Here is a 27,015-nt window from a genome sequence, read left to right as displayed (position 1 = left end):
TGCCTCAGCACTCAGCCAGGGCAGTGAGGGCGATCGCAGCGTGGTTCCTGGGCCAGGGACCTCCACTCCGGGCCTTGGCTCTTCTTCTTCTTCGTTCTCTCTCTGGACGCCTCTCCTCCTCCTCCTCCTCAGGCTCGGCCCTAAAATGTCCGCCGCACCCCCTCCTGTGCGCATGCGCGGCTGTCGTTGTGGCGGCAGGGCTTCCCTCCTTCCTCGGCTGAGCTTCGCCGTCATCATCATCATCATCATCGCCTGCCTCCTCGGCAGCAGCAGCAGCAAGGAGCGGCCCATGTCTCTCTCCGCCGTCGCCAGGTAAGAAGCTTAGGGAGCCGAGCTGAGGGGAAGCAGGCGATAGACACACTCACCGCCTCTGTCCCACTCAGCGCCCTTTAAGAGAGTTTGGACTCCAACTCCCAGAAGCCTCAGCCGCGTTGGCCAACAGCCAGGGATTCTGGGAGATGAAGTCCAAGAATTCCCTTAAAGGGCAGAGTTTGTTGTTGTACTAAAAGGCTTAGGACTTTAGGTGCTAAGTTTGCCCTCCAAACTCAAAGCCTGACTGGTTTAGATGCGTGGCGGTCTGAAAACGGGCAAAGGATGCGTCCACACTGGAGGGTTAACCCGGTTTGATACCGCTTTAGCTGCTCCAGGCGGTGGGACTCTGGGAACTGGAAGTGTTGTGGCCCCCAGAGCTGAGACAAACCTAGTTCAGTCTTTTAAGCTTTTTAATAAACTATAATTGCTTTATACGTGGCAGAAATAACTGCAAAAGCTTTTAAAGGTCTTAATTACTTTTGTTTTTTTGCAACTTGATGACTATAGCAACCAAAGTCCAACACTTTCAAAGTTCAAGGCTGCCACATGGACCACTGATCCAGTGCCATCTGTTTTGACACTTGGGTCCAAAACACACTGCAGAAATAATCCAGTTTGAGACCACTTTAACTGCCCTGGCTCAATGCTAGGGAATTCTGGGAACTGTAGTTTTGTGAGACATTTAGGCCTGTTACAGACTGCCAAAATAAAGCTGCTTGGGGTCTCTTTGGAGGTATGCTCTTTAAATGATGCATGGGTCCTAAGAGTCCGGAGGTCGCGCCAAAGCCACACTCCATTCCTAAGCACTGAAGTGCAGCTTTGGTGCAGCTTCCGGATTCTTAGGATGCATGCATCATTTAAACAGCATACCTCCAAAGAGACCCCAAGCAGCTTTATTTTGGCAGTCTGTAACAGGCCTTAGTGAGACATCTGTCAGAGAGCTCTGGGGCCACAGTAAACTAAAGGGCAGTTAAGGTTATCTCAAACTGGGTTACTTCTGCAGTGTGTCTTGGACCTTGCCTTCCACCTTTTCTGCCTGTGGACCTTTGGACCAGAGATGACAGAGAATAATCTTCTGCTTTTGGGGTATCCACAACTGATATTGTAGCCTTGCTCCAATATAACTCCAACTTCACTTCTGGGAATTGGAGTTTGTTGTGGCCCCAGAGTGGAGCAGCGCCTCTGAGGCCGCAACGCACTCCAATTCCCAGAATTCCATAGCATGGAGCAGTTCAAGCGGTATCCAAGCGAGTTACGCAGCCAAAGAGAACGAAACACTTATAGGTTAGACTTGTGTATTTGTTTGTTTGTATCCCGCTCTTTTCCCTGGACTGGGGCTCAGAGAGGCTTCACAGCATTAAAGACAGCATTAAAAAAGTAGTTCTTTGTGGGTTTTTCGGGCTATGTGGCCATGTTCCAGAAAAGTTTCTTCCTGACCCAAAGCAGCTTTATTGTGGCAGTCTGTAACAGGCCAAAGTTTGGAAACCGCTGCTCTACATTATTTCTGCAAAGTGATGTGATACCCTTTTTTTTTTTTAAAGTTGCATTTCTAACCAACTTGACCAGGTTTGCTTCCTGTCACAAAACCAACTGAGAGAGGATATTTTATGCTTTTTGAAGCTGACGTGTTTTTTATTCTGCAGAAACAGTGTGGTTATACTTCAGCAATGATTTCTAAAGGATCCCACAATGCTTCAGTGCTGCAATTCTTGGCAGAGTTAAGACAGAAGAAAGCCTCTGCTGAGTTTTCCTTATTAATACCTTGGTGGGGTCAGTGCGTACTGTATAACCCTATGCTGCTTTCCTGTGCTAGAGTCCCCATATTAAGCAACACTTGAAGAGGACTTTTGTGTACTATTGTAAAACCGATTCACCCAGTTTCCTCACTATCTTTATCTTGCATTCACCTGACACACACAGGGAATGGTTTAAGATGACTTGTTGAGATGTCATAAACCACCCTCTAATTGCTATATGATAGCCCTGTTTAAATATTTGAATGGGTGTCATATTGAGGAGGGAGCGAGCTTGTTTTCTACTGTTCCAGAGGACAGGAACCAGGCCAATGGATGCAAGCTACAGGAAAAGAGATTCCGCCTCAACTTTAGGAGGAACTTCCTGACAGTAAGAGTTGTTCAACAGTAGCACACACTCCTTCGGAGAGTGGTGGAGTCTCCTTCCTTGGAAGTCTTTGAACAGAGGCCATCTATCACAGGGATGCTTTGTTTGAGAGTTCCTGCATGGCAGGAGGTTGGACTGAGTGGCCTTTGTGGTCTCTTCCAACTCTATGATTCTATGTTGAAACAGAGAGGATATATATATTAATGGATTTTCAAGTTATAGTGGAGCAAGGCTCCAATATCAGTTGTGCAGTACATACCCCAAAAGCAGAAGATTATTCTCTGTTATCTCTGGTCAAAAGGTTCACAGGCAGAAAAGGTGGAAGGCAAAACTCTGAAAATCCACTAAGGTTCAAAACACACTGCAGAAGTAATCCAGTTTGAGACAGCCTTAACTGCCCTTTAGTTTATCTTTGACAGAGAAGGGTGTGCGTCCATGGCGTGTGTGTGCCCCTGCACCGCCACAATGGGGCTCGAGCATACGTGGGTTTTTTTATGCGGGGTGGGGTCCGGAATGGATCCCTGCGTAAAAAAAGTGCGCACTGTACCGCACTTGGCTTTCAAGGTATATGCATTCCTATTCTAATCTGTAGCCGAAAATGTGTCCCCTTCATGATATATAATAGTATAATCCATGGCACTACCTTTCCACAGTGGTGAAATTGTATGCTCCTGTGAGGCAAGAGGCTATGCTCATGGTAGTTGTGCTTCTAGTAGGGTCTCTTGTGTCAGACAGGCTTTTGCTATGGAGCCAGACTAAATGTGCCAAGGGCTGGCAGGAGTGGGAAATGACACTGGCAGAGGATCTCTTAGAAACAGCAGCAATGGCATCATAGCTAAAACTTCTTAGTACTGAGCAGAAGGAGCCAAGGGAAACCCCCTTTGAATGTCTTTTACCATGAAAATCCTATGATCAGACAATTCAAAATGAAACAAGATACAGTGCCAGAAACTGAGGCTCCCAGATTGGAAGGCACTTAACCAACTACTGCAATGAGTAGTGCTGGACTCAAGCTGAAAGGAGGTTCAACTATTGATGTACTGAGAGATCACTGGTGTGCAGACCGAGGTCACTCACCTTATTGGCCATGTACGGACTGGGGAGAAAGGACAACTTATTATTATTGTTATTTTATTGATGACCTATTGACAGTGGAGCAAGCTTGTTTTCTGCTGCTCGAGAGAATAGGACCTGGAGCAATGGATGCGAACTACAGGAAAAGAGATTCCACCTCAACATTAGGAGGAACTTCCTGACAGTAAGGGAACGGTGGAACACACTCCCTTGGAGAATGGTGGAGTCTCCTTCCCTTTAAACAGAGGCTGGGTGGCCATCTGTCGGGGGTGTTTTGATTGTGAGTTCATGCATGGCATCGCAGAATGGGGTTGGACTGGATGGCCCTTGTGGTATCTTCCAACTCTATGATTTTATTCTTTTATTGCTTGCCTTTCTCCCAGTAATGTGGCTCAGGGTGGCTAACAATACATTTAAAACAATACAAATTTAAAAACTGTTCAAAGTATTAATTAAAGTATAAATATAAGATTTACAAACAACTACCGTAAACCATTTATATTAAAATGTATTAAGAGACTAACAGAAAAGGAACTTCTCTTGAGATTCATGCTGCCCTTGTCTTGTGGAAAGCTAACTAATGCTTTCTTAGTCAGAAAACATTGAATTTCTTAAGAAGTCCCTGTACTGTTACATCTGGAAAAACCTCAAGGTGCCATATAGGTAATACGTTTCCTGGTTTGAAGATTAGAGCCTTGGGCAGATGGAGCAAAAGGAGTGGCACAGGACTGCGGCAACCAGATGTTGCGATCTCGAGGCTGGCTGCCATCATTCTCCACAATGGATTATTGGCAAGGAACACTTTTTTTGTGCTCTTTTTTGCTCTGGGTTTGGACTGCCTTAGGCAGCTACGGGGCAGCTTCAACCCAATCCAGGGACCTGAGTCATCTGAATGCCATGCCCCAGATTGTTCCAAAGGCGGCACTTTTGACCTGTTTCAGGCCATAGTAACACCCCATTTAACATGGATTCATTTAACGCAGCTACTGTAATTCACAAAAACTCCTCATTCTGCTTCATGCTGCTTGTGCTATCTCATGTTCACTGATGATTTGCTGTATGCTAACAACCTTAAAGTGCTCATGCTGGTAAAGTGCTTGCTTTGCTTAATAAGGAGCCCTAAGTGCAAGAGTGGTGATGCTGGAAATCCAGATATGCCTAAGAAAAGGCATAAAACACTTTCCTTAATTGAGAAGGTGAAAGTTTCCTCTTCTGACAGTACATCAGAAGGTCATTCTTGACAGTTTTCGGCCACTGCAATGCCCGCGTTCCTCATTTCTAGAAAGAAATACGGCATTCATGTTCATCTTCAATTTTCATTACATACAAATAGCCCTGGATTTTATCCCTTACGCTAAATATATTACTGTACCAAATTTTGCTGCAATAGGGGAAACTTTAAAAAGAGGGAGCAATGGACTAAGACTTTTTTTTTTTTGAGGTTTTAACCTCTAACAAAATTAAAACGCTTTCATTTGGGCTACAGATGGATAGTTGGCAAGTTTTACCTATACAGGACCTAAAAGAACAGGATGAAGGCAGCTTGGATCTCAAGGGAAGTTATTTTTCTGTTGCTAATGGTGTTGAAAATCTATTTTGTTGAAGTTGTGTGCCTGCAACAAAAGGCGACCCAAGATGAGGTTGTCTGGGGCTGAGTGGGTAACTCACCCAAGTTCACCGAGTGGGTTTCCATGACCAAGTGGGGAATAGATGGCTGGCCTCCAGAGTCATACCCCGACACTGGCTCTCTTACCCATCTTTTACAGTATTAACCTTTGCTTGTGGTCCCCACATAGCTAACAAGGGGAGTGACCTTGCGCTGAGATCCCTCAGTACCATCTTAACTGACAGCAGTCTAACATCTGAGATAAAATCCAGGCCTGTGACTCTTCTTCTTCTTCTTCAATTTATTTATATCCCACCCTTTCCCCAAAACTGTGATTCAGGGCAGCTCACAACATTAAAATACTGTACAGTTAAAAGCATACAAAAATGGTGCATTAAAATAGAATTAAATTATTATAATATTAAAACAGATTACTTGTTAAAAGAATAAAATAACAGTTAAAAAGATAAAAATGTTAAAAATACTTTAAAACAATACAACACCATGGCCATTAACATTAACTCTTAACATCATCACCTTTCTTCTGTATGATTTGCCTGAAAAAGAAGCAGTGACTCTTTGAAAGCTTGCAGGATGATTTTTTTGCATTTGCTTGGCCAATAAAGATAAAAGTGGTTTGAGGATTTTGGGTTTTGTTGTTATTTGAAATGTGGTGCCGGAGAAGAGTTTTGTGGATACTTCGGACTCTTAAATAGACAAATAAATGGGTCCTAGAACAAATCAAACTGCCTAATTATGCGAAAGGCACCAGATCCAGTCTGTGTGATCTTAGAAACTAAGCAGGGTCAGCCTTGGATAGTACTTAGGATAGGACACCATGAACAAATAGTGCTGTGGATATATTTCAATGTAAGGACCTGGCAAAACCACTTCTGAGTACATCATTGCCTAAGAAAACCGTAGGAAATTCATGGGCTCGCCATAAATCAGCAGGTGACTTGAAGGCGCATATACACAGAGAGAACAAATCAAACATTGGCCTGTTACAGACTGCCAAAATAAAGCTGCTTCAGGTCTCTTTGGAGGTATGCTATTTAAATGATGCATGGGTCCTAAGAGTCCAGAGGGTGCACCAAAGCCACACTCTATTCCCAAGCACTGGAGTGCAGCTTTGGTGCAGCTTCTGGACTCTTAAGACGCATGCATCATTTAAATAGCATACCTCCAAAGAGACCCGAAGCAGCTTTATTTTGGCAGTCTGTAACAGGCCATTGACTCTCCCTAGAAGCCAAGATGACTAAACTGAGAGTGTCTTACTTTGGACATACCATGCAAAGATATGACTTACTAGAAAACACAATAATGCCTGGGAAGGTAGACGGCAGTAGGAAATGAGCAAGAGCATATTACAGATGGAGAGGCTCCATCAAGGAAGCCACAGCTTTCTATTTCTTCATGCTGTATGCCTTCAAAAACTTTGTATGAATCCTGTTGCCTTTTAAAATAGTCTACTGTTTGCTAGACAATGACAAGGCTAGCAAAAACTTGTAGAATGCTATTATGGCCATCATCATCTACTGATGAATGTTTTTCCAGAAAAAGCAGAACTGTGCTCTAAACTATATTACAGTATATCCTTCACCATGTTTGGTGTAAAGTTATATTAAAACACATTCAAAGCTTTGTGAAAATTACTATATTGGAATAGTTTTGTAGTACTGTAAAGAGAATAGTAAGTGCCTCCCTATTTAACAAGAAACAAAAAACAAATACATTCTGAAACAACTTTTTTTGGGTAGCACAGCTCTCTCTAATATATCTTACACCAACAGTTTAACTTTCTTTGCTGAGGTAGGACTGTAGTACTTTCAGTTTCACTTTGTGCATTACTACAAGTCCCATTTCAAGTTGAGAAAGAACTGATTTGATACAACTACAATATATACTTCTGTATAAGCTGAGAAATTTTGGTCAAAAAAATTGGCCCTCTCAAAACTCAATTTATACTGGACGGTTATGGACATGGGTGACTTCACTCTTGTGGTGCCAGCTGAGGAAAAGTGTTGTTTTGAAGTCGCTGCCTGAGTCAAGTTCTTAGTAGGAGGAAAATATGGAAGCAGAAAGCTGGAACTGGTACTTGGCATTGCTTGGCATCGTCTATTTTTTCAAGCGGGGGGGGGGAAGATATAGCCACTTTCTCTTGATCGTTTGCTTGGGGGAAGAAAGACCCAATCTGGGGTGGTGTGGAGGGAAAGAGAAAAAAACACAGAGGAAGAGGTAGAAAGAACAAGCTTCACCCTTTGTGGTTTGCTATACTCTTACTGCTATTGTGGCATCTTTAAGGAAAAAGCACAATCCAATAGCAACACAAAAATGTGACCTGAGGATGGATTTTGCCTTACTGCACTCACTCACTCCCCCTCATTTTTGTTTATGATACTGAGCCTGGGATGTTGGTATCTGCACCATATTAAAGTGAGATTGGGATTGATTTGCACATTTGTGCATGTGTATATAATGATAGTATATACACTTATCCCTCCACATTCACTGGAGTTAGGGGCACAGAACCTCCATGAATGTGGAAAAACTGCAGATAACAAAAACACTATGTTTTTACCAGAGGGAACACCTCTCTAAGACTCTCTAGGTCCTCCAGTGCAACTCTGTGGTCGACATCTGCCAGACATTGACCATAGAACTGCGCAGGAGGAGCTACAGATGACTAGTGTAGTGTTCTCCCTAGGAATTTCTAGATCCTTCAGTGCTACTTTTGGTTAAAAGTGACTATAGAGTTGTGCTGGAGGACCTAGATATTCCTGGAGAGAACATATTAATAAATCCATGAATAATCTAATCCGCAAAAGTCAAAGCCGCAAATGTGAAGGGACGAGTGTATATTTCCCCTGCCCAAAAAAGGCTTTAATGTGATGGCAAGCAATGCCAAGCACAACTCTCCAGCTGTGTGCTTCCATTAAGAAGCCAACCAGGACATCAACTTGGAAGCAATGCTTTTTCTTAGCCAGTGTTGCCGAAAGAGGGGAGCCCACCAGTGACCACTCTGAGAGGGAGGGAGGGAGGGAGGGAGGGGGTCCTTCCAGTGACCCTGAGAGCCAGCAAATGAGTGACCACCCTTCTTCCCTCTCTTCCTGCCTCAGATGGCAAAGAGGCACTGAAGGGGAGGCACATCCCAGGGAAGGCAATGGTGGTACCTGCCCCTCATAAGTGTTTGGCATTGGTGGGAACTTCTTGGGCAGGAGTGCCACAGAAGTGAGGTGCTGGTGGTGGTGGTGGGGGGGATAGGGTATCTGCAGGTCTTTTCCTGCTGCTGAGCCTGTTGCCCCCAGAGGTCCTCCTGGGAACCTAGTGCACGTAAAGAGTGGGAAGGGGGAGACTTTAACCACTCTACTCAGAGAAGGGAATGGTTCCATTTTTGATAAAAAATAAGGGACAGTATTAACTCTTATCAAAATGGAACCATCCCTGTCTCTGAGTAGAATGGCAAAAGGCTTTTTTGAATGCCTGGGCAGGAAGATGGCAGTAGTGGTGGTGGCCAAAGGCAGCTGGCCCCCTGAGGTGGCACTGGTGCTATTGCCTGTACATAGAAGGGATTCCAGGAGTCCCATGCTAAGTTTTATCCTTGGGTTTAACAACGGGTCATATCAAAATCCATAATTTTGGCCTTAAAATCTGCCCTTGGCTTATACATGACTATATACTGTAGTTGAAAATTGTATTTCACTAGAGAATTTATTGCACAGCCCACACAAATAGGAATAAGTGTGTCTAATGTTATGGAAAAAAATTTCCACAGAAAATTTTCATGCCACATCTTTGATCATGGATGGGGAAGAGAAACTTTCTCTGCTTCTTTTGCATCTATGAATTATATTGTGCCTTTGGATTTTTTTTTTAATGAGATGTTTTCTTCTGTTCAAGAAACATAGCCAAGCTTTTAGCAATATGGTATGACATATTTGCAAAACTTTTGGCAGGTAAATTGGTTAATATACATTCCGTTTTGGATGCAGTATAATTTATAGTACAAAGACAAAATGAACCTAGGGATCCATGGAAAAGTTATTATGAGAGGTGTGGCTATCTGCACAATTGTTGTTTCCCGCCTCGTCTAGTTGAATCCAAAATTCATTGTAAAGATCCATACTTAATTGAAAGAAATAATAGCCTTTGTTGCCCATTAATGGGCAACAAATGGAGGGGGACAAAATGGAGTGTGAGCCGCCATTCAAGCCAATGGGGCTTGAATATTGGCGATTTTCCATTTTCATGGGGGGGGGGCAGAACAGATCCCTTGCGAAAATGAAGGGGCGACTGTACATTGGATGGGACCCATCCACCCGATAAGCAGAGAGAGCCCTTAAGCTGATTTTCTTATTGCTGAGCAGAGGATGCCCTTGAGAGATTCACTACTATATGCCCCATGACCAATTGAATGAGAGTTACTCCTTAGTAAGTGTGCCTAGGATTTCAACTTTAAGAATTATACTGTGCATGAGCATTGATATTTTGTTGCCCTGGAAAATGGGTAGCATTAGGGGGTCTCCTTCACTGGTCCCACAGTATTCAAAATCAGGCTTAAGACCTCTGTTCCTTTGTACTTCATATTGTTTTTATTGTTGAATTCTTGCTCTCATTGGTGGTCCTTAATAGTTTGTACAGGAAAACACAGCTAACTGAATATGTCACACTTTAATACACTTTAATTGAATTACATTTTAATTATTTAATTTGGTTTGTTTAGGAAAAACGTTCTTGTTTTTTGTTTATGTGGACTAGTGATGAGAATGATGTAGCCCTCCAGATGTGGAGGTGCCGCTTGGGGGGGAGCAAGGACAAGGGCCAGTCCATTTCGCTTGTAGGAAAGGGTATATTTTATATTTTAATATATTTTAATGTAATTAACTGTATCTTGATGTTAGCTGTATTTTGATTAATTTAACTGTATTTAGTTAAGGTAAGGGGATGATTTTTTAGTTGTGTATGTGTTATGTAATTGTTTATGCATTTTTGTAAAACGCCTTGATCTGTTGGAAAGGCAGTATATAAATAAAATTTATTATTATTATTATTTGGTTAGATACAAGTCCAAGTGCTCAGGCTTTCCAAGTCAGTGATAAGGAATACTGGGATTTGCAGTCCAACACTTGGAGTGCCAGTTATATACTGATATATTACAGAAGCTGCACTATTATATGTGTGTGTGTATTCTTCGTGGTCTCTGCAAATCACACAAATGGGTTATTCTGCACCTATGCAGGAATGCTTGGAAACTTCTAGAATCTCTGGGCAATAGTTAGTTTACATCCTTTTGCAACTTTTTGGCAGTAGCTCCACCCACCCCATATATAGCCCCTAATGGTCCCGCTCTTCTCCAATTCCTTTATTCCGCCACGCTTAGCAGCTTGAGGAACTTCGCTAGCTTGGTTTACCTTGCTATCGGCCTTTCTTGTTGAAATCTCTGGACTTCTGACCAACAGAATTGCTCTTGACCACTCTCACAGACTATTCTTCAGACTTTGTTATCAATCTACGGCTTGACTACAGTATTCTTGACTATCCCTTCTGGCCATGGCCTCTTTTAAAGTGTGTGGTTAAAATCTCAATTTCAGATGGACATGAGAAATATGTCCTTTGCTTGCGGGAGTCTCATATCCCCAGGGATTGCCCCCACTGTAAGGCCATGACTACTCAGGCCTTGAAAAATCGAAATCAAAAGCTGAAGGCTGCCCTTTATGAAAGGGTCCTCCAACCTGCTCCAGCCTCTATGTCGGCTCCTCACCTAGAGCCTTCCACGAGGCCGTCCACTTCAGTGGCCCCAAAGGAAAAATCCCTAAGATCAGGGAAGGATCTTTCTGGGGATACTTCAAAGTCATCCAAGAGGAAACACGGAGACAAGCAAAAGTCCTCCAAGTCTTCTTCGACTGAACAAGACCACCTTAGATGGGCAAGATCAGCCTCCCCCTTGGCAAAATCCTGTCATAAGGACCCTTCCAGCATTGTCTCAGTGCCCCCACCAGACTTGGCGCCCACCACTACTCCAACCCTGATGACAGTTTTGGCTTCCGTTCCAACTCCTTTCGAACCAAGGGTGCTTCTGTCAAGCCATCTGACTTTGAAGAACGACGATCTGCAGATTATCAACCTTGACCAGAGCTCCGAATTGGAAGGAGAGATCCCAGATCCTGATCCTCCTATCCTCACTCAGAGAGATAGGTCTTGGTCCTGTTCTCCTCCACGCAGAGACCGGGCCACTTTCTCTTGAACTCCTGGTTCGTGACTCTGGATTTGAAAAATGCCTACTTTCATATTATGATTCAGGAAAACCATCGGAGGTTTCTCGCCTTTGCCATCAGTACCGAGATGTTCCAATACAGAGTTCTGTCATTCGGCCTCTCCACGGCTCCGAGAGTGTTAACAAAATGCATGGCACTGGTAGTCTCCTACCTCCATAAACAGAACCACAGTCTTTTTGGACGACTGGCTCTTCACGGCTCCATCGCTAGAGACATTGCTTCAGAACATCCACTTTGCTCTGTCCCTCTTGGACTCCCTTGGTCTCAAGATCAACTTGGACAAATCAAATCTGCCCCCCTCCAAACAAGTCAGAGTCATTGGGACAATTCTCGACTCCGAGACTTCCACGGCATATCTGCCACAAAACAGGTTCCAGTCCCTTCGCTCAGTGGTCCAAGCATGTCTTCCATGAAGACGCATACTGTACAGGTTTATCTTATTCAGGTAGTCATAGGACATCTGGCCTCGACCACCTTTGTCACCCCGTGGGCGAGACTCCATTTGAGACCATTCCAATCCTGGTTCCTTTCTGTGTTTGATCCCGTCCGGGACTCTCCCTCCAAGATGCTCACCGTTCCGAGACCAGTTCAAAGATCACTACTATGGTGGCTACAGCCCGACAACGTGTGTATTGGGATGCCTTTCCTGCCCCCGCAGCTGGACATCCCTCTCACGACAGATGCCTTTCTTCAAGGTTGGGGGGCCCACACCTTGAACTTCACCATCATGGACAGATGGACAATGACAGAAAGCCATCTTCACATCAATGCATTGGAGATGTTGGCAGTGGAGAAAGCACGCAGAGCCTTTCAGTCACTTCTCTCTGACAAGGTAGTACTCTTACTGACGGACAACAACACTGTCATGTACTACCTCAACAAACAAGGCGGCACAAAGTCCCAGACCCTACTGGACATCACTCTCAGAATCTGGAACTGGTGCATCAACCACAAGATCCTTCTCCAGTGCATAGACCTGCTGGGAGAAGAAAACCAACTGGCAGACCAGTTCAGCAGGACTTCCAATCCGTGCCAAGAATGGCGTCTCCATCCGGATGCTGTCGCCCTTTTCTTTCAACTGTGGGGGCAGCCAACGATCAACCTTTTTGCCCCACCTCTCAAGACACACTGTCTAACATTTTGCTCTCGGACCCGTGCTCTGGGTTTGTTGGGAGATGCTTTCCAGCTCAAGTGGACAGAGGGACTGCTATATGTGTTCTCTCCCTTCCCTCTCATCACGAAGGTAGTGGCAAACATCACATCACACCACTCCAACGTGATCCTGATCACTCTGTGGTGGCCGAGACAGTCCTGGTTCGCTCCTCTGCTGCATCTCTCCCAGGGGACTTATCTCCGGCTGGAGTTCCGACCCGATCTTCTGTCCCTAGTCGGTCTTGTTCTCCATTCCGACATGGAGACTCTCCCATTGGTGGCATGGAGGCTCTCGCCTTGACTTCTTTACCAAGCAACATTAAGGATGTTCTTTTGGCGTTCCAGAAGCCTTCAACACAGACGTCTTACCAGTACAAATGGGACAAGTTTCTTGCCTTTCTTCAAGACAGGGACATCCCTCCATCCCGAGCATTGGACCCGATGATTGTGGAATTTTTGATGTCCCTAGCAGACACGGGATTCTGCTTGACTTCTATCAAATGCTACCTCTTGGCCATCTGCTCTTGATACCATTTTGAGGGCAGGCCTTCTCTTTTCAAAGATCCCTTGGTAAAGAGATTTTCATGGGATTCAACAATCTTCATCCTTGATACCGACACTGGCATGGAGTTTGGACCTTGTGCTTTCCTGCTTGGCATCCAAGCCTTTTGAACCCATGGCCACCATAGACTTGAGATTGCTGACCTGGAAAACAGCTTTCCTTGTGGCCATCACCTCTGCTCGCCGGGCAGGCGAACTGTGTGCCTTACGGGTGGACCAGCCTTATCTTGGTTTCACAAAGTGGTCCTCCATACTGATATAACCTTCCTGCCCAAGGTGGTGTCGGCCTTCCACATGAACCAGGACATTGTGTTGCCAACCCTGGCCCCAAAACCCGACTACCAACATTGAGCGCCAGCTCCATGCCTTGGACATTCGGAGGGCATTGTCCTTCTACCTGGACAGAACCATTCAAGGTGCACCCAGCGGCTGTTTGTGTGCTACTCGGCCAAAAAGGGACTACCTGTGATGGCGCAGAGGTTCTTGAAATGGGTGGCCAACACCATCCACCTCTGCTATGAATTGTAGACCTCTTCCAGTTCAGGTTCGGGCACATGCAATGCAGGTGGTAGCCTTTTTGACTGGGATCTCTTTGGAGGATGTTTGCAGAGCTGCTGTCTGGTCCCAGCCACTAACTTTCATGAAACATTATAGGCTGGACACCAGAGCCAGACAAGACACAGCCTTTGGGAGGGCAGTGTTGCTTTCTGGTTTACGTTGACTGAATGTTGTTTCTTGCTTTTCACTTTCAGGTTTCACTTTCAGGTGATTGACCTATGCACTGCATATGGTCCGCTTACATGCTTGACAGATGATAATGACAAGTGCACTTTGATATGCACATCTTTATTGTGGTTAATAAATTCAATTGTTGAACTTGACAACCAGTGTCATGACACTTCCTCCTCCACTGACCTAAGCTTGTCAGTCTGAACCCATTTGTGTGATTCGCAGAGACCACGAAGAAGGAGGACAGGTTGCTCACCTGTAACGGTATTTCTTCGAGAGGTCATCTGGGAATTCACACAAATCCCATCCATCCTCCCCTTAGTGTCCTACTCACTTTGCTAGCTTTGCTGTCGCACGTTGTGCGGCTTATTCGGAACTGGAGAACAGCGAGACCATTAGGGGCTATATAGGGTGTGCGGAGCTACCACCAAAAAGTTGCAAATGGTTGCAAACTAACTTTTGCCCAGAGATTCTAGAAATTTCTGAGCATTCCTGCGCAGGCGCAGAATAAACCATTTGTGTGAATTCGCAGATGATCACTCGAAGAAATACCGTTACAGGTGAGCAACCTGTCCATATATATGTATCAGAATATCTTTCCTCTTTTTTAGAACTCCATATGATTTGTGGCCATATGATTTTCTAGCCATTTTAATCATTTGCCAACTATGTTTAGCAAGTTAGGAAGAGCCCTCTGCTTTTCAGGATATTATTCTAGTAGGGAGAGCCATTACGGCAAAGTGATTTGAATATTGGACTAGGACTTTTGGGAGATCAGAGTTTGAATCCACACTTAGGCCTGGAAACCCCTCTGGTGATCTTAGTCTAGGAACATTCTCTCAGCCTCAGAGGAAGGCAGTGGCAAATTTCTCCTCTGAATAAATCTTGACAAGAACATCGTAGAAGAGGTTTGTTGTAAGCCAGCATTGACTTGAAAGCACATAACAATAATAACAACAAATGCTAATAGAGAATAAAGGAACACTATCTAACAGAGTCAGATTGGAAGAACAACAACCAGAGCTTAACACTGATTGCTTTTAGTTTTTACCTAGCTTTTCTGTTATGTGCCACATCCTGTGTTTGGCTTTTTTTTTTTTAAATTCAAATGGTGTTTAATTTATTTACTGCTATTTGGCATGATGTATTGAATCCCTGTGAATAGTGTATTAGGAGAGAGGGTTAATTTGATGCTATTCTTAAATTATATAAGATGTTAATATGATTTTGAAAACTGTTCCGTTGTAATTTTACAAAAAAAATTAATTTTTTAATAATATAAAGAATACATTGATTTATTAGATGATGGTTTTATTTTGCATTTATTGTTTATTCATGTGGCAGAAACGATCATAGATCTGAAATGGATGTTGAATCTTCTTTAGAAAATGTCAGCCTCCCTTCTGAAACTGTTTCAGTATTAAATCATGAAGAATACTACTTGGTTAATAAGCACATAGAGGATCATTCTGCACAAGATGAGAAATTTCAACTGACGGTAACAATTCTTTGACTTTACGTAAAAGCTACACTTAACACTTTTAAAATCTCTCTTATGCCATTTGAGTCTCATTCTATGGTAAAAGCATGCTTAATCACAGAATGATGTTCTATAGTTAAACGCGAAGAAGGATGTCCAGATTTTCACAGTTAATTCTGCCTTGCCACCTTATATGGCATATATGCCTAAGGCAAATAGCTCTGAGATTAGATTCTGAAAGATTGCTAAATTCTTTATTTGCAACTTTGCATTATTTTTTATTATCATAATATTTTGAATAAAGATTAGGCATAATGGGAAAACATAAATATGTGCTTTTCCAATATGTGGTTGAACCAGTTTAAATGGAACACATTTTCAGATGTTAGTAGTTCAAAAGTATCTTTCCTTAGTAAAAAGAACTGTGATGCATCACAGTTGATTGCATTAAATATTATTGTGATTGGCAAAACTTTATTGTATCAGTATCAGTGAGTGTGTTCCTCTTATGTTACAGATGTTTCCCAATGAAGTTGCACAAATGGAGAAAGCCATGGAAGAGATTCCAAAGGATTCTGACAAAGGCCAGATATGTAACACTTTTGACTGTGTAGCTGTGACAGGTGACTTCAGGCAGTCACTTAGAAATGTATCTGTCATCCAGCCTTCTATTCACTCTCTACTTAATCCTCCCAACACAGGTACTAGTTTAAATTTTTAAAAATATATCTAAGGAGAACTATGGAAGGGAAGGGGAAAACTGAGGAAGAGATGAAAATCATATTTTGTTTCTGCATTGGAAACATTTTTTTAAGCATTTACATTTCTGTACTGCTTAATAGTCAACTCAGTATTCTCTAAAGAGTTTATCGACCTATGAAAGGATGAATGACTGAGTTAATTTTGGAGCCCTGGGATTGAACTCACAGTGTTGTGGCTGCAGTATGGGCATTTAAACACTGTGCCACCAGGGCTCCTATCAGTTATTTTTCCATGGGGTGACTTTACAAGAGATTTGAAACATTTTCTGAAAGTTTTTTTTTAGGGGGGATAGGTGTTGTTTTTACTTTGGGGGGACATTTTTGGTCAGAAAAAAGGTTTGTGCAAAATGCACTAACGTGGCTGATGGAATTGTAGAAGTGATCTTAAACCAATGGATGAAAAAGCTTGTGGACATTTTCTTCAGCACAGAGTGTGAGCTTGCCAAGGTACTCTTTGTTAAGAATGTTTGTGAATATTATTTTTATTGCCACTGGAAAGTGTGTCTTATTCTGTTCTAAGAGAAATGCTGAAACTCACATCATACCTTATTTTGTAAGTTTTTAAATGGTGTTATATTACTATCCTTTTAAAATATTTATATGTATAATCATATTGGTGTGGAATGGACAACACAAGTAGGTACAGAAACTTGACTGAAATATTCTTCCGTAGTATATGTGTTCTGTGTTCTGGATTTCATTGTATAAAATTGAGATTGACAAAATTACATGTTGGAAGAGAACCTGGGGAAACTATTAAAATAGGTTGTTAAAACCAATTAATAAGTGTCGTGTACAAGTGGTGCATTAAATACTGCTAGAATGTAATACAATGCATGAAAACTCACTTGGATCTTGGTCATTGCAGTAACAAATTAGGAAGGAGATGCCTGACAATATTTTAAGCATGCACACTATTTAAGGTTGTTTCAGGTGAAAACCATTATCATAATTTTTTACTTGAGATTTGGAAATCAGTGGAGAATTTGTTAGTAACAATCTTCAGGGCAGCTCAAGTTTGTTAAGATTATTCTATTATGAATGAAAAATGAGTGCAAGAAAAAATAGTCATTGGATAACACTTGCATATTATTGACTTCCAGAGGTTTTGTCAGAAAGACTTTGTTCCCCTGTTGTACCTTCAGAAGAGGATAGTGTATTGTTCAACAAACTGACTTATCTTGGATGTATGAAAGTTTCTGCTCCTCGTAGTGAATCAGAGGCCTTGTGTGCAATGGCAGCTATGAAAAATTCAAGTGATTCACCTTTTCCTGTAACTTTGTATGTTCCGAATATACCAGATGGCTCTGTTAGGTGAGCTTTTAATTTAATTTAATGATATGTATATACATTAATATAAGTCTTTAACTACAGTGTATCTAAAACGAACAGTACTGTATATATTTTATGGACACTCTGAAACTGACCTAGGATGCAAATAGGCATACATTTCTACTTACTGGAAAATCTGGCAGTCATATGGAAAGGACTTGTGTTTTTGTGTTGCATTTGCTAGATCAAGACTGCAAATACAAATGTCATGTGCACCAGCTGAACACAGTGCCACCTGTACCAACTGTGTATGATTTTCCTTAGTTTGGCTGGGATGTGGAAGAATAGTGCAGAGGAGGGAAGAAAAAAGAGTGGGAAATTTCCTTCCATGCCTTTCCTCTTTTCTTCTCCTTTGTAAGTTATTGTTTGGTGGAGCCCCACTGGTATATAACAAAAACCTGAGGACTGTACTTCAATTGATTTTTTTTTTTGTACAGACTAATAATAAAGGCTAAATTTTCATCTCTAAATGTAGATAGGATTCCCAGTGAAAAAGAAATAGTAACAGCATCAGTAGTAATAATAATAGTGATATAGTGAGCCCTTAGTATATGCTGGGGTTTGGTTCCCTGACCCCCTGTGGATAGCGAAATCTGTGGATGCTGAAGTCTAATTAGGTGTCCATTATATAAAATGGCAAAATCAAGGCTTGCTTTTTGGAATTTATATCTTTTAAAAATATTTTCAAGCCATGGATGCTTGAAGCTGTGGATAAATAAATCCATAAATGTGGAGGGTTGACTGTAATAATAAATGTTTGAAAATATTAGTCATAACTGCAGGAAAACTGGATAAAGCAGAAAGTAATTTTTGGAGAATTTTAACAGATAACAGTTGTACTATAAATGCAGGAACCAGCATGGTGTAGTGGTTAGACTAGGACTCTGGAATACCAGAATTCGAATCTCCACTTGGTCATGGAAACCAGCTGGGTAACCTTGAGCAAGTTGCACTCTCTCAGCTTCAGAGAAAAGCCCTAGGAAGCTCAATCTGAACAAATCTTGACAAACAAAACAAAACAAAACACAAATCTTGTCTTAGGATCTGCATAAATTGAAAGCAACTTAAAGGCAGACAGCATTGGAGTTATACAGTAGGTCCTACACGTTTGCTAGGGTTAGGGGCTCAGGACCCCCATGAAAGTGAAAAAAACCACCTGAGAGAACACCCATCAAGGAATCTTTAGGTCTGAAAATAGCTAAAATAGCAGGAGTATAGTCAGCCTTCCACATTTGCAGCTTTGACTTTTGCAGATTTGTTTATTCACTAATTTGAGTAATATATTTTATCTAGGAAACAAGTGGTCCTCCAGAACAACTCTGCCAGAAGGTGATCACAGAGTTGCAATGGAAGACCTAGAGATTCCTACGGAAAACATTTCTCTAGGCCAGTGGTCCCCAAACTCTGCTCCTTAACGGATTTTGGACGTCAGCTCCCAGAACCCCAGATCATTAGCCAGCATGACTGAGGCAAATCTGCAAAAGTCAAAGCTGTAAATGTGGAAGACTGACTATACTCCTACTAATTTAGCTATTTTCAGTGTTTAAAATATAACAGTATAAAATGTATTTACTGACTACAATAATAGTTTTCTTAAAGATCAACACTCTTATTATGGCATAAATTTAAATGGATTAGTGTCCATTCCACCAGATGAATGAAATACAGTACTATCTTCTGGTGGCCAAGGCCCAGAAAAGATGGCTGCTGCCGCAGTCCCAACCCATGCTGGCTGAGACAGGAGTTGATCCAAACCAACTCATTTTTAGGCCAGCTTTTCCTGGTTTGGCGCGTCGCGTGGCAGGAAGCCACCTTATTTGGCCCGTGTGTTTTGGGCCAATGGTATGTATACCATGTACCCGTGTTATACGAGGGCGCGCCTTATGCAGCTTCCAGCATATGCTGGAAGCCATGCCGGAAGAAGCAGCACCATGTGCTGGAAAAAATTATGGTGCACAAAGCGGGTTCTTAATGCAGCGCGTTTGTGATGCCGCAAAGCGCCAATGGCAAACTTGTGACATCAGAGACGCACCGGGACGTGTGAATGCTAAGTGTCCACCGCGTCAAAATGGCGACGCCTGTTTGTACAGGGTGCTGCCATTTTGATGCCCCCGTCACGTGCTAGGGGTGAGGCCAATATGGGCGGTGCGCCCTTGGCCAACCCCTAGCATGTGACGGGGGCGCCGCAAAGGCCTGTCTAGATCGGGCCTATGTTTCTAAATGTTTCATAATGCATATTATTTCACTGACATTTTAAGCATATTTTGATGGATAAGGATGGTTTTCTCTTCATCAGCTTGGTATCATAGACCAACAAAATTTCTATTTTATACTTAATAAGTTAACAGAAGTCTTCCATCTCTTTTTTTCTATCTCATTTAGAATAATAGATCAATCCAGTAATAAAGAAATTGCTTCTTTCCCAATCTACAATGTGTTGTTCTGTGTTCGTGGACAAAATGGGACCTTAGAAAGTGACTGCTTTGCATTTACTGAGAGTTTCTCTGGTGCTGATGTATTCCAGATTCATGTCTTCTGTTGTGAAATAAAAGAGGCAGTAAGTAGAAATCTTACTACTTATTCAAAACCTGAAATGGTTCCATCATTAACAGTTTTGAGAATTGCTCATCTTTCATATCAACTTAATGTCGTTTACAGTTTCATCAGGGTTTAGATTTTTAAACTTCTGAGTTCAGAATGTCATATTATACTGGAGCAAGGAACAGCTTGACTGATGAAACTTTTTAGCCTGGTGTAAAAAACACCATACCAGTTTCTCTATCCTATAGGAACTGGTGTCTTAGAACTGTGGACCATGGAAATTTTCCTAATGGCTGCTGCATCATGCCCCAAAGGGTATTGCCCAGTGCATCACAGAGGTGGAGAAGGGAAACAAATTGGGGTGGGTTTTTTTTGGTTGAATGTTTCTGTCAGTGCCCCCACTTGTTGCTGCTAGTGATGGTTTTGACCTATAAAACCCTATATGGCTTGGGTCCAGCTTATTTGAAGGAACATATTTCTCTTTATGAGCCCACTAGAGGGTTGAAATCTTCTGGAGAGGCCCTTCTCTCTGACCCAACGCCCTCTCAGGCTCTTTTGGTGGGAACAATTTATTATTTATTTTATTTATCTGGAGTATTTATATCCCGCTCTTCAGCAACAAAGACTCTCAGAGCAGTTTATAATTTTTTTTAATTAGACAGTTCCCTGCCCTCAGGATTATAATCTAAAAGGACATGACACAAAAGGAGAAAGGTATGGTGATGGGGAAGGGATCAAGTTCATTGTTCTTCTCTCCCTCTGGGGCCATGGTCATGGTAGTTGGGCTGGAGGGAGGGCTCTTCTTACTTTGGGCTAACCCTGATGGAGCTTGCTTGCCTCTCTCCTGCTTTGAGGCCAGATGGTGATGGATTGGAAGGAGGGGAGGGGGCTTTCTTACTTTGGCCGATGGAGTTGGAACAAGAGAGAAGGCTCCCGGGCTCTAGAACTCCCTCCCTAGAGAGGCCAGGATGGCTTCATCCCTGGTATTCTTTTGGTGGCAGATATTAACATTCTTTTGCCATCAGGCTTTTTCAAACTGACAAGCAGAGTTGATTTTAAGGATCGGGTAAGTACCCTAAAGGCACCAGATGCTGTCTCATCTTGGAAGTTAAGGAGAGTTGGATGGCCAACAAGTACTAGATACTGTAGGCTGTACTATACAGTAAAAAACCAACACAACCATCTCTGAGTATTCCTTGCCTGAGAAAACCCCATGAAATTCATGGGACCACCCTAAGTTGACAGGCAACTTGGAGGCACATATACATACACAATGGTAATGCATAATAATTTCAAAACTTCAGTTCTTTAAAAATGTTTATGGGAAAAGCTTGGATAGATTTGTAAATACAGTCACTCCTCCTTTCTTTATTATTATTATTATTATTAAGCTTTATTTATATAGCGCTGTAAATTTACACAGACATGAGGTCTGCGGTCTTCAATATTCACGGAGAGGCGACCTCCATAATTTTCAATGGGGTGTGCCACTGTGGCACGCGCCCTGTTCAAGCTTATGGGGCTTAAATATTGGCGAATCTCCATTTTCACGGGTGGTGGTGATCCAGAACGGATCCCTCGTGAAAATGGAGGGCCAACTGTAATCTAAAGCTAACCTGAGAGATCTTACATATGTCTACCATGTAGGTTTTGTTAGACCTCTTAAAATACTGTAGAAATTCTAAACAGTGTGATAAACATAATTAATACAATTATCTGGGCTTCTCCTGTTGTGAAGGGTGTAGAATACAGAACAGTAAGCCTGTAGTGTTTGTCAAGCTTCTCTTGTCAGTAGGATAATTCTTGTTCCATAAAAACATTTTAGTAATAGATACAGCCTATGCTAACTGGTGGACAGGGACTCTAAGAGGAGATAATTTGGAGTTTAGCATTTTTTTCTAAATCTGCACTTATTCTGTAATCCTCTGTGATTATTTGTGTGCGCATGTGCCTTGAAAGAAACATTCAAGTTGCCTGTTGATGTATGGCAACCCCATTAATTTTTCACTGGGTTTTCCTAGGCAAGGAATACTCAAAATGTGGTTTCGCTCATTCCTTCCTCTGAATATAGATTAGAGCAACCTGGTATTCGTTGGCTGTCTCCCATCCAAGTACTAACCAGGGCTGACACTGATTACTTCCAAGAACAGACAGGTCTGGTGTCTTTGGTATTTTAATGGTTGTATAATTTCTGTGCTTTTCTTTTTAGAAAATGAATAGATTGTCACTTGTTTTGGAAGATACAGAAATGTATCCTTATTTTTTTTTAATTCTTTTTTGTTGTTGGGGGTGAAATGCTGTAATAAAAGTTTATCTGAAATATGTGCTCCAAATATATTTCAAATATAATTGTGACTACTGGATAGATTTAATTTTATGCCTGTAAGAGATGGAAAATTCCTATCTATTTTACTGTCTTGTATACATTTTCGTAGAAATAAGGCCTTGTATTAGTTTCTAAGAAGAGTGCTTGGGATTATAGCTTAAATGTAGGTTACCATTTAAAAACTCTTATAGTGGCAGGTTTATCTGCTGTATAAGTGGGCATGGTTATGTTCCAGGTTCTTTGGATTGTTTCATAAGCCATGCAAACATAACATGCTAAGGTTGGAAGAGCTGTTAACAGGTTGCAGATTTTGTCCTGTTAGCAGGAATTGTCCTTTGAATAAAAACCATTATTCTGAATAAATTATGTAATTATGAGACTTTAGGCTAATATATCACAGTTATATCTCTAGCTACTTATAATAAATTATTGTTTTCTCTATACTCCCTTCTTGTCTCCTCCCTGCCCCAATTTTGTTCTCTTCTATCCCGTTTTTTAGGTCAGCCGAATTTTGTATAGTTTCTCAACAGCATTCAAACGTTCCGCCAAACAGGGATCAGATTATGTAAAGGACACTGTTATTCCAACATCTGATAGTGATACTTTCACATTCAATGTTTCTTTAGAGGTCAGAGAAGATGATGGTAAAGGAAACTTCAGGTACATGGAAGGAATGAATAAATTAAATGGGGGAGGGCATTCTGACCCATGCAGTTAAATTTCTTTTGCCCACCTAGTTAAGCTTGTTTTCTTTTCTCCCTCTGATGAGCTCAGAACAGTGTACTTTTGTTTGCAGACAGGGTGGGAAGGAATAATTATTCTTTAAAACAAGGTTGGACAAAGTGCAGATTGCAGGCTGCATGTGGCCTTCCAGAATCCCCCAATGTTTTGTCCCAAAATGCCCTCTAGGAGGTGTGGAGGACATTTCTGTCACATTTGGAGGCCTCTAGGAGTCAAACAATTTTTTCCTTTTTCCCCCCAAAACCCTTTTTGCCCCCAAATGTCCTTTAGAAGGTGTGGGAGATATTTTTACCATGTTTTGAGCTGACCGGGGAGGGGGGATAAGTTTAAGACCCTATATAAGCCCTTTTTGAAACAGGAAATGAGCAGGAAATTACTTCCATTAACTTCATGGTATTAGAAATGTTAGGAAATGACATGTATGTGACCACAAGGTGGAACTGTGGCGGAACCTATTACAGTTCCAGTGGCAGTTGACAATTGACACTTGCATTATGGAATGTTGATGCTGTCAGTCCTTCTGAGAGAGAGTGTCAGTTATGACAGTTGGTGTTAGAGTAACTGCCTCTCTGTTTTTGTTGTTATGGTTGTTTGGTTGGCAAAGTAACTTATTTATTAAAGTAACTTATTTATTAAAGTCCTCGTGTAGAGTGAAGGCTTGAAGTGCTCTTGTTGTTATTTCTCAAGCCGGGAGCTTAAGGCCATTTGCAGAGGTGAAGGAATATTTTTCTTCTTGGCCTGAATACCTTTGCAGACATTTCTTCAGATTCCTTCTCCCTGGCGTCCTGTCGATGTGGTTCAACTCTGTAGGTGGTCATGGTGGACACAGCGCGTCTTTCCACGCCCTAACAAGAAAGACCTCTCCTGGGCCTAAAATGGCCCAAGACAACACAAAATCATGGTGAAAATGCCCCATTATCCCATAGAGAGCATTTGGCAGCAAAAATTGTTTTTTGTTTCATTTTACACGAGCAGATGCAACAGCGGGTGTGCTGCCTTCCAAGGTCTTTTGTGGGGAGCTAATGCGACTCCCTAACCTTGCATAGTTATCTATCTCTACTTCAGAGGATGTTGATTATCAACTATGACCCAGTCCAGGTTACTATTGCTATTATTATATGGAGGAGAAGGTGGCATGGCATGTTAAGATGAGATGAAAGAAACTTGGGGTTTGCTGACCCAATGAGAGTATAGTTTTTATGGCTTTGTTGTGATGACTTTATAATACTTGCATTTCTCTGAAGTGAGTGAATTTACTTCTTAAAAATGCTCCAGATATTGCACTTGTTCTTTCCTTTATGAATATTAAGTTCTGTATGTGGTAATGGAATTTTATTCTTTTTTAGCCCAGTACCGAAGGACAGAGAGAAATTTTATTTTAAACTAAAGCAGGGACTTGAGAAAAAGGTTGTGATTACTATACAACAGATTTCCAACAAAGAATTAGTCATTGAAAGGTAATAATATAAACCACAAGTGTGGAAATTCTCTATTGTTACCATTTTTCTTGTGTTGTTGTGTGCCTTTTAGTTGCTTTTGAATTACAGTAACCCTAAGATGAACCTTATCATGGGGTTTTCGTCACAATATTTCTTCAGAGGAGGTTTGCCATTGCTTTCCCCTGAGATTGAGAGCATTTGATTTTCTCAAGATCACCAGTGGGTTTCATGGCTGAGCTGGGAATTCAACCCTCGTCCCCAGAGTCATAGTCCAACACTCAAATCACTACACCATGCTGGCTTTTTGAAATGGTATAAGCACTACAAAAACAGAACTGCAAGTCTATTTTGGCTACCAGTTTTGTTTCTGGTCCTGAAGTAGAATGCTAGTTGTTACTTTAAATCCCACAGTGGTATCAAACCAGATTAATGTTTAAAGGACTATCTGTACATGTATCTTGGTGAAGCCTGCGGGTTAAAAGGCTGTCCTGCATGACTGGATAAATCCACTTACAGTCAGGCTTGGAAGAGTCAGTCCAGTTGTGAATGTGATCCAAGGTAAAGTGGCAATGGTCATGGTGGAGATAGACACGAAAAGGGAATCTACTCTGTGAAAAGGATATGTTGGCATGGCTCAGGCAAAATTCTCCAGAGAGCTGGGTCCCACGTACATAGGACCTTTGTTGATCCAGTAATGGAAAGAACAAAAGTTAAAGTTTAAGTGGCCTGGAACTCCAAAGCCTCCCCACTCACCCACCTGACTATGTCAGCTACAGCCATTTGGACCAGATACTTTCTGCTCTTAAAAAGGTCCATATCAGTGAGAAGCCTTGATGCTTCATTCCTAAAGAGACTGATACATCTTGCTTTTTAAAATGTGCATTTTACTCATCCTCTTGATGCTAATATTTTCTTGGGGTGGGTGTCATCCAGCCTCATCTGATTCTATAGGCAAATCAACTGGTTTGAGACCCACATCAAAAATGGCTCCATGTCTGTTCTTGCTGAGAGCCATGATCTAGCATCTCAAGATATATAGGAGGGGGTATCTATTAGTCTGCTAGATGAAACCACCTGGGTATTGAAATGATTCCCAAAGACTGTGATCTGACACGAGGATGTGGCTACCAGGGGCAAGTCCTGTGGCAAAAAGAGAAACAGAATCCCAGGAGGTGTAAAAGATTTTATTTCTCAAAATAGCATTTCTGCCTGAAAATATTTGTATGGCTGTCTTCTGGGATTAGTAAAAGAAAAAGAAGAGGGGAGGGTACTCCCATTTAGTTAAGATAAGAAAACTTTGTGATTGGGTTGGACATAGTTATTTTCAGTGTGAAAAACTGGCTTGTCTTCTAGCACCTTCACGTAGGCCTGTCTGGTTTGCCTCTTCTAGAATGGCTGTTGGTAGTTGATAACCCATTCTTGTCTGTACTGTATTTCGGCTTAAGGGACCTTAGTCTTGCAATCAGGAGAGGACATTTTCTGTAGCCAGAAGGGTGTATATAAGTTGTTTTTTCAAGCTCCTGAGAGACGTACCATTTAGGGAACGTACCTGAAAGACAGATTTCCTGAGTACTGTTGCCTAAGATAGGAAGATGGATAAAATCTGAGCCATTTCAGTTAGAAAAAAAAGCTAAGGATCAGGCTGTTCTCCTCAGAACTTTTTTTTGTAAATGTGGAGTTCCACTTTTTGCCAATTTAACTTGTTTTTTAAAAAACATTAATTGGGTAATGTTTGGCTCAAGTTACATTTTTAATTGTGGAAGGGGGGCGCTTTTTAAACATTGGTACCATGTATCTCTTCAAGTAAGTTGTCCACATCAATGTGGCTACAGTTATTGCAATGTATGTAGATAGCACGAATACAGACTCCAATTCTCTTATTTAAATGTAAAATGATGGATAATATGTTTATACAAATCAACTTTTTAACAAGCATTTTTTCTTATGTGTACTTTTAAAATATCATTTGCAGGTGCTTTGGGATGCTGCTAAGTCCAGGTCGAAATGTCAAAAACAGTGACATGCACCTTCTGGATATGGTAATAATCCTCTTGTCTAACTAGTAAAGGCTATGAGATAACACAGGGGTAGGCAACCTGTGGCCCGTGGGCCGGATGTGGCCCGGTGAGACCTTGGGACCGGCCCCAGCCCGGTCCTGCCGCCGATTGCCGCCGGGGCCCGCTTTGATCTCTGGAAAAGCGGGCTAGAAATAAACAATATTATTATTATTATTATTATTATTATTATTATTTGTCTATAGACACCTCAGCAACATGCATTTATATTAACATTTTTAAAAATCAGCAAATTTTTTTGCTTGTCCTCCACTTTTTTTAAAAAAAGTGTCCACCATTTGAAAATGTTGTCCTACATTTGTCCTGGTTTATTTATTTATTAAAATTTTTTTTTGAATTATTTAATTATTTATTTTTTGGCTTCGGCCCCCCAGTTGTCTGAGGGACAGCAACCCGGCCCCCGGCTCAAAAAGCTTGCCTACCCCTGAGATAACACATCATTTTTATGATGGATTTTTCTGTATCAGCGTATCCATGATTTTATCTTGCA

General features: G+C 41.8%; 1 protein-coding gene across 1 annotated transcript in view; it reads left to right on the top strand.

The window, feature by feature from the left end:
- Positions 1-228: 228 nt before the first annotated feature.
- Positions 229-27,015, top strand: part of RABGAP1L (RAB GTPase activating protein 1 like) — a 172,955-nt gene continuing 146,168 nt past the window's right edge. The window contains exons 1-8 of the mRNA XM_089515979.1: positions 229-312; positions 15,175-15,328; positions 15,828-16,011; positions 17,175-17,385; positions 19,786-19,960; positions 22,770-22,930; positions 24,358-24,468; positions 26,423-26,489. Of these exons, the coding sequence (XP_089372105.1) occupies positions 290-312; positions 15,175-15,328; positions 15,828-16,011; positions 17,175-17,385; positions 19,786-19,960; positions 22,770-22,930; positions 24,358-24,468; positions 26,423-26,489 (1,086 nt within the window). The 5' untranslated portion in view covers positions 229-289. The remainder of the gene's footprint in view (positions 313-15,174; positions 15,329-15,827; positions 16,012-17,174; positions 17,386-19,785; positions 19,961-22,769; positions 22,931-24,357; positions 24,469-26,422; positions 26,490-27,015) is intronic.

The sequence above is a fragment of the Sceloporus occidentalis genome, unplaced genomic scaffold (assembly GCF_023333645.1).
Source record: "Sceloporus occidentalis isolate IW3139 unplaced genomic scaffold, rSceOcc1.0.p SCAF_3, whole genome shotgun sequence".
In the NCBI taxonomy this organism is placed as follows: domain Eukaryota; kingdom Metazoa; phylum Chordata; class Lepidosauria; order Squamata; family Phrynosomatidae; genus Sceloporus; species Sceloporus occidentalis.
Note: the sequence above shows the minus strand (reverse complement) of the source record. Positions and strands in the feature narration are given on the sequence as shown.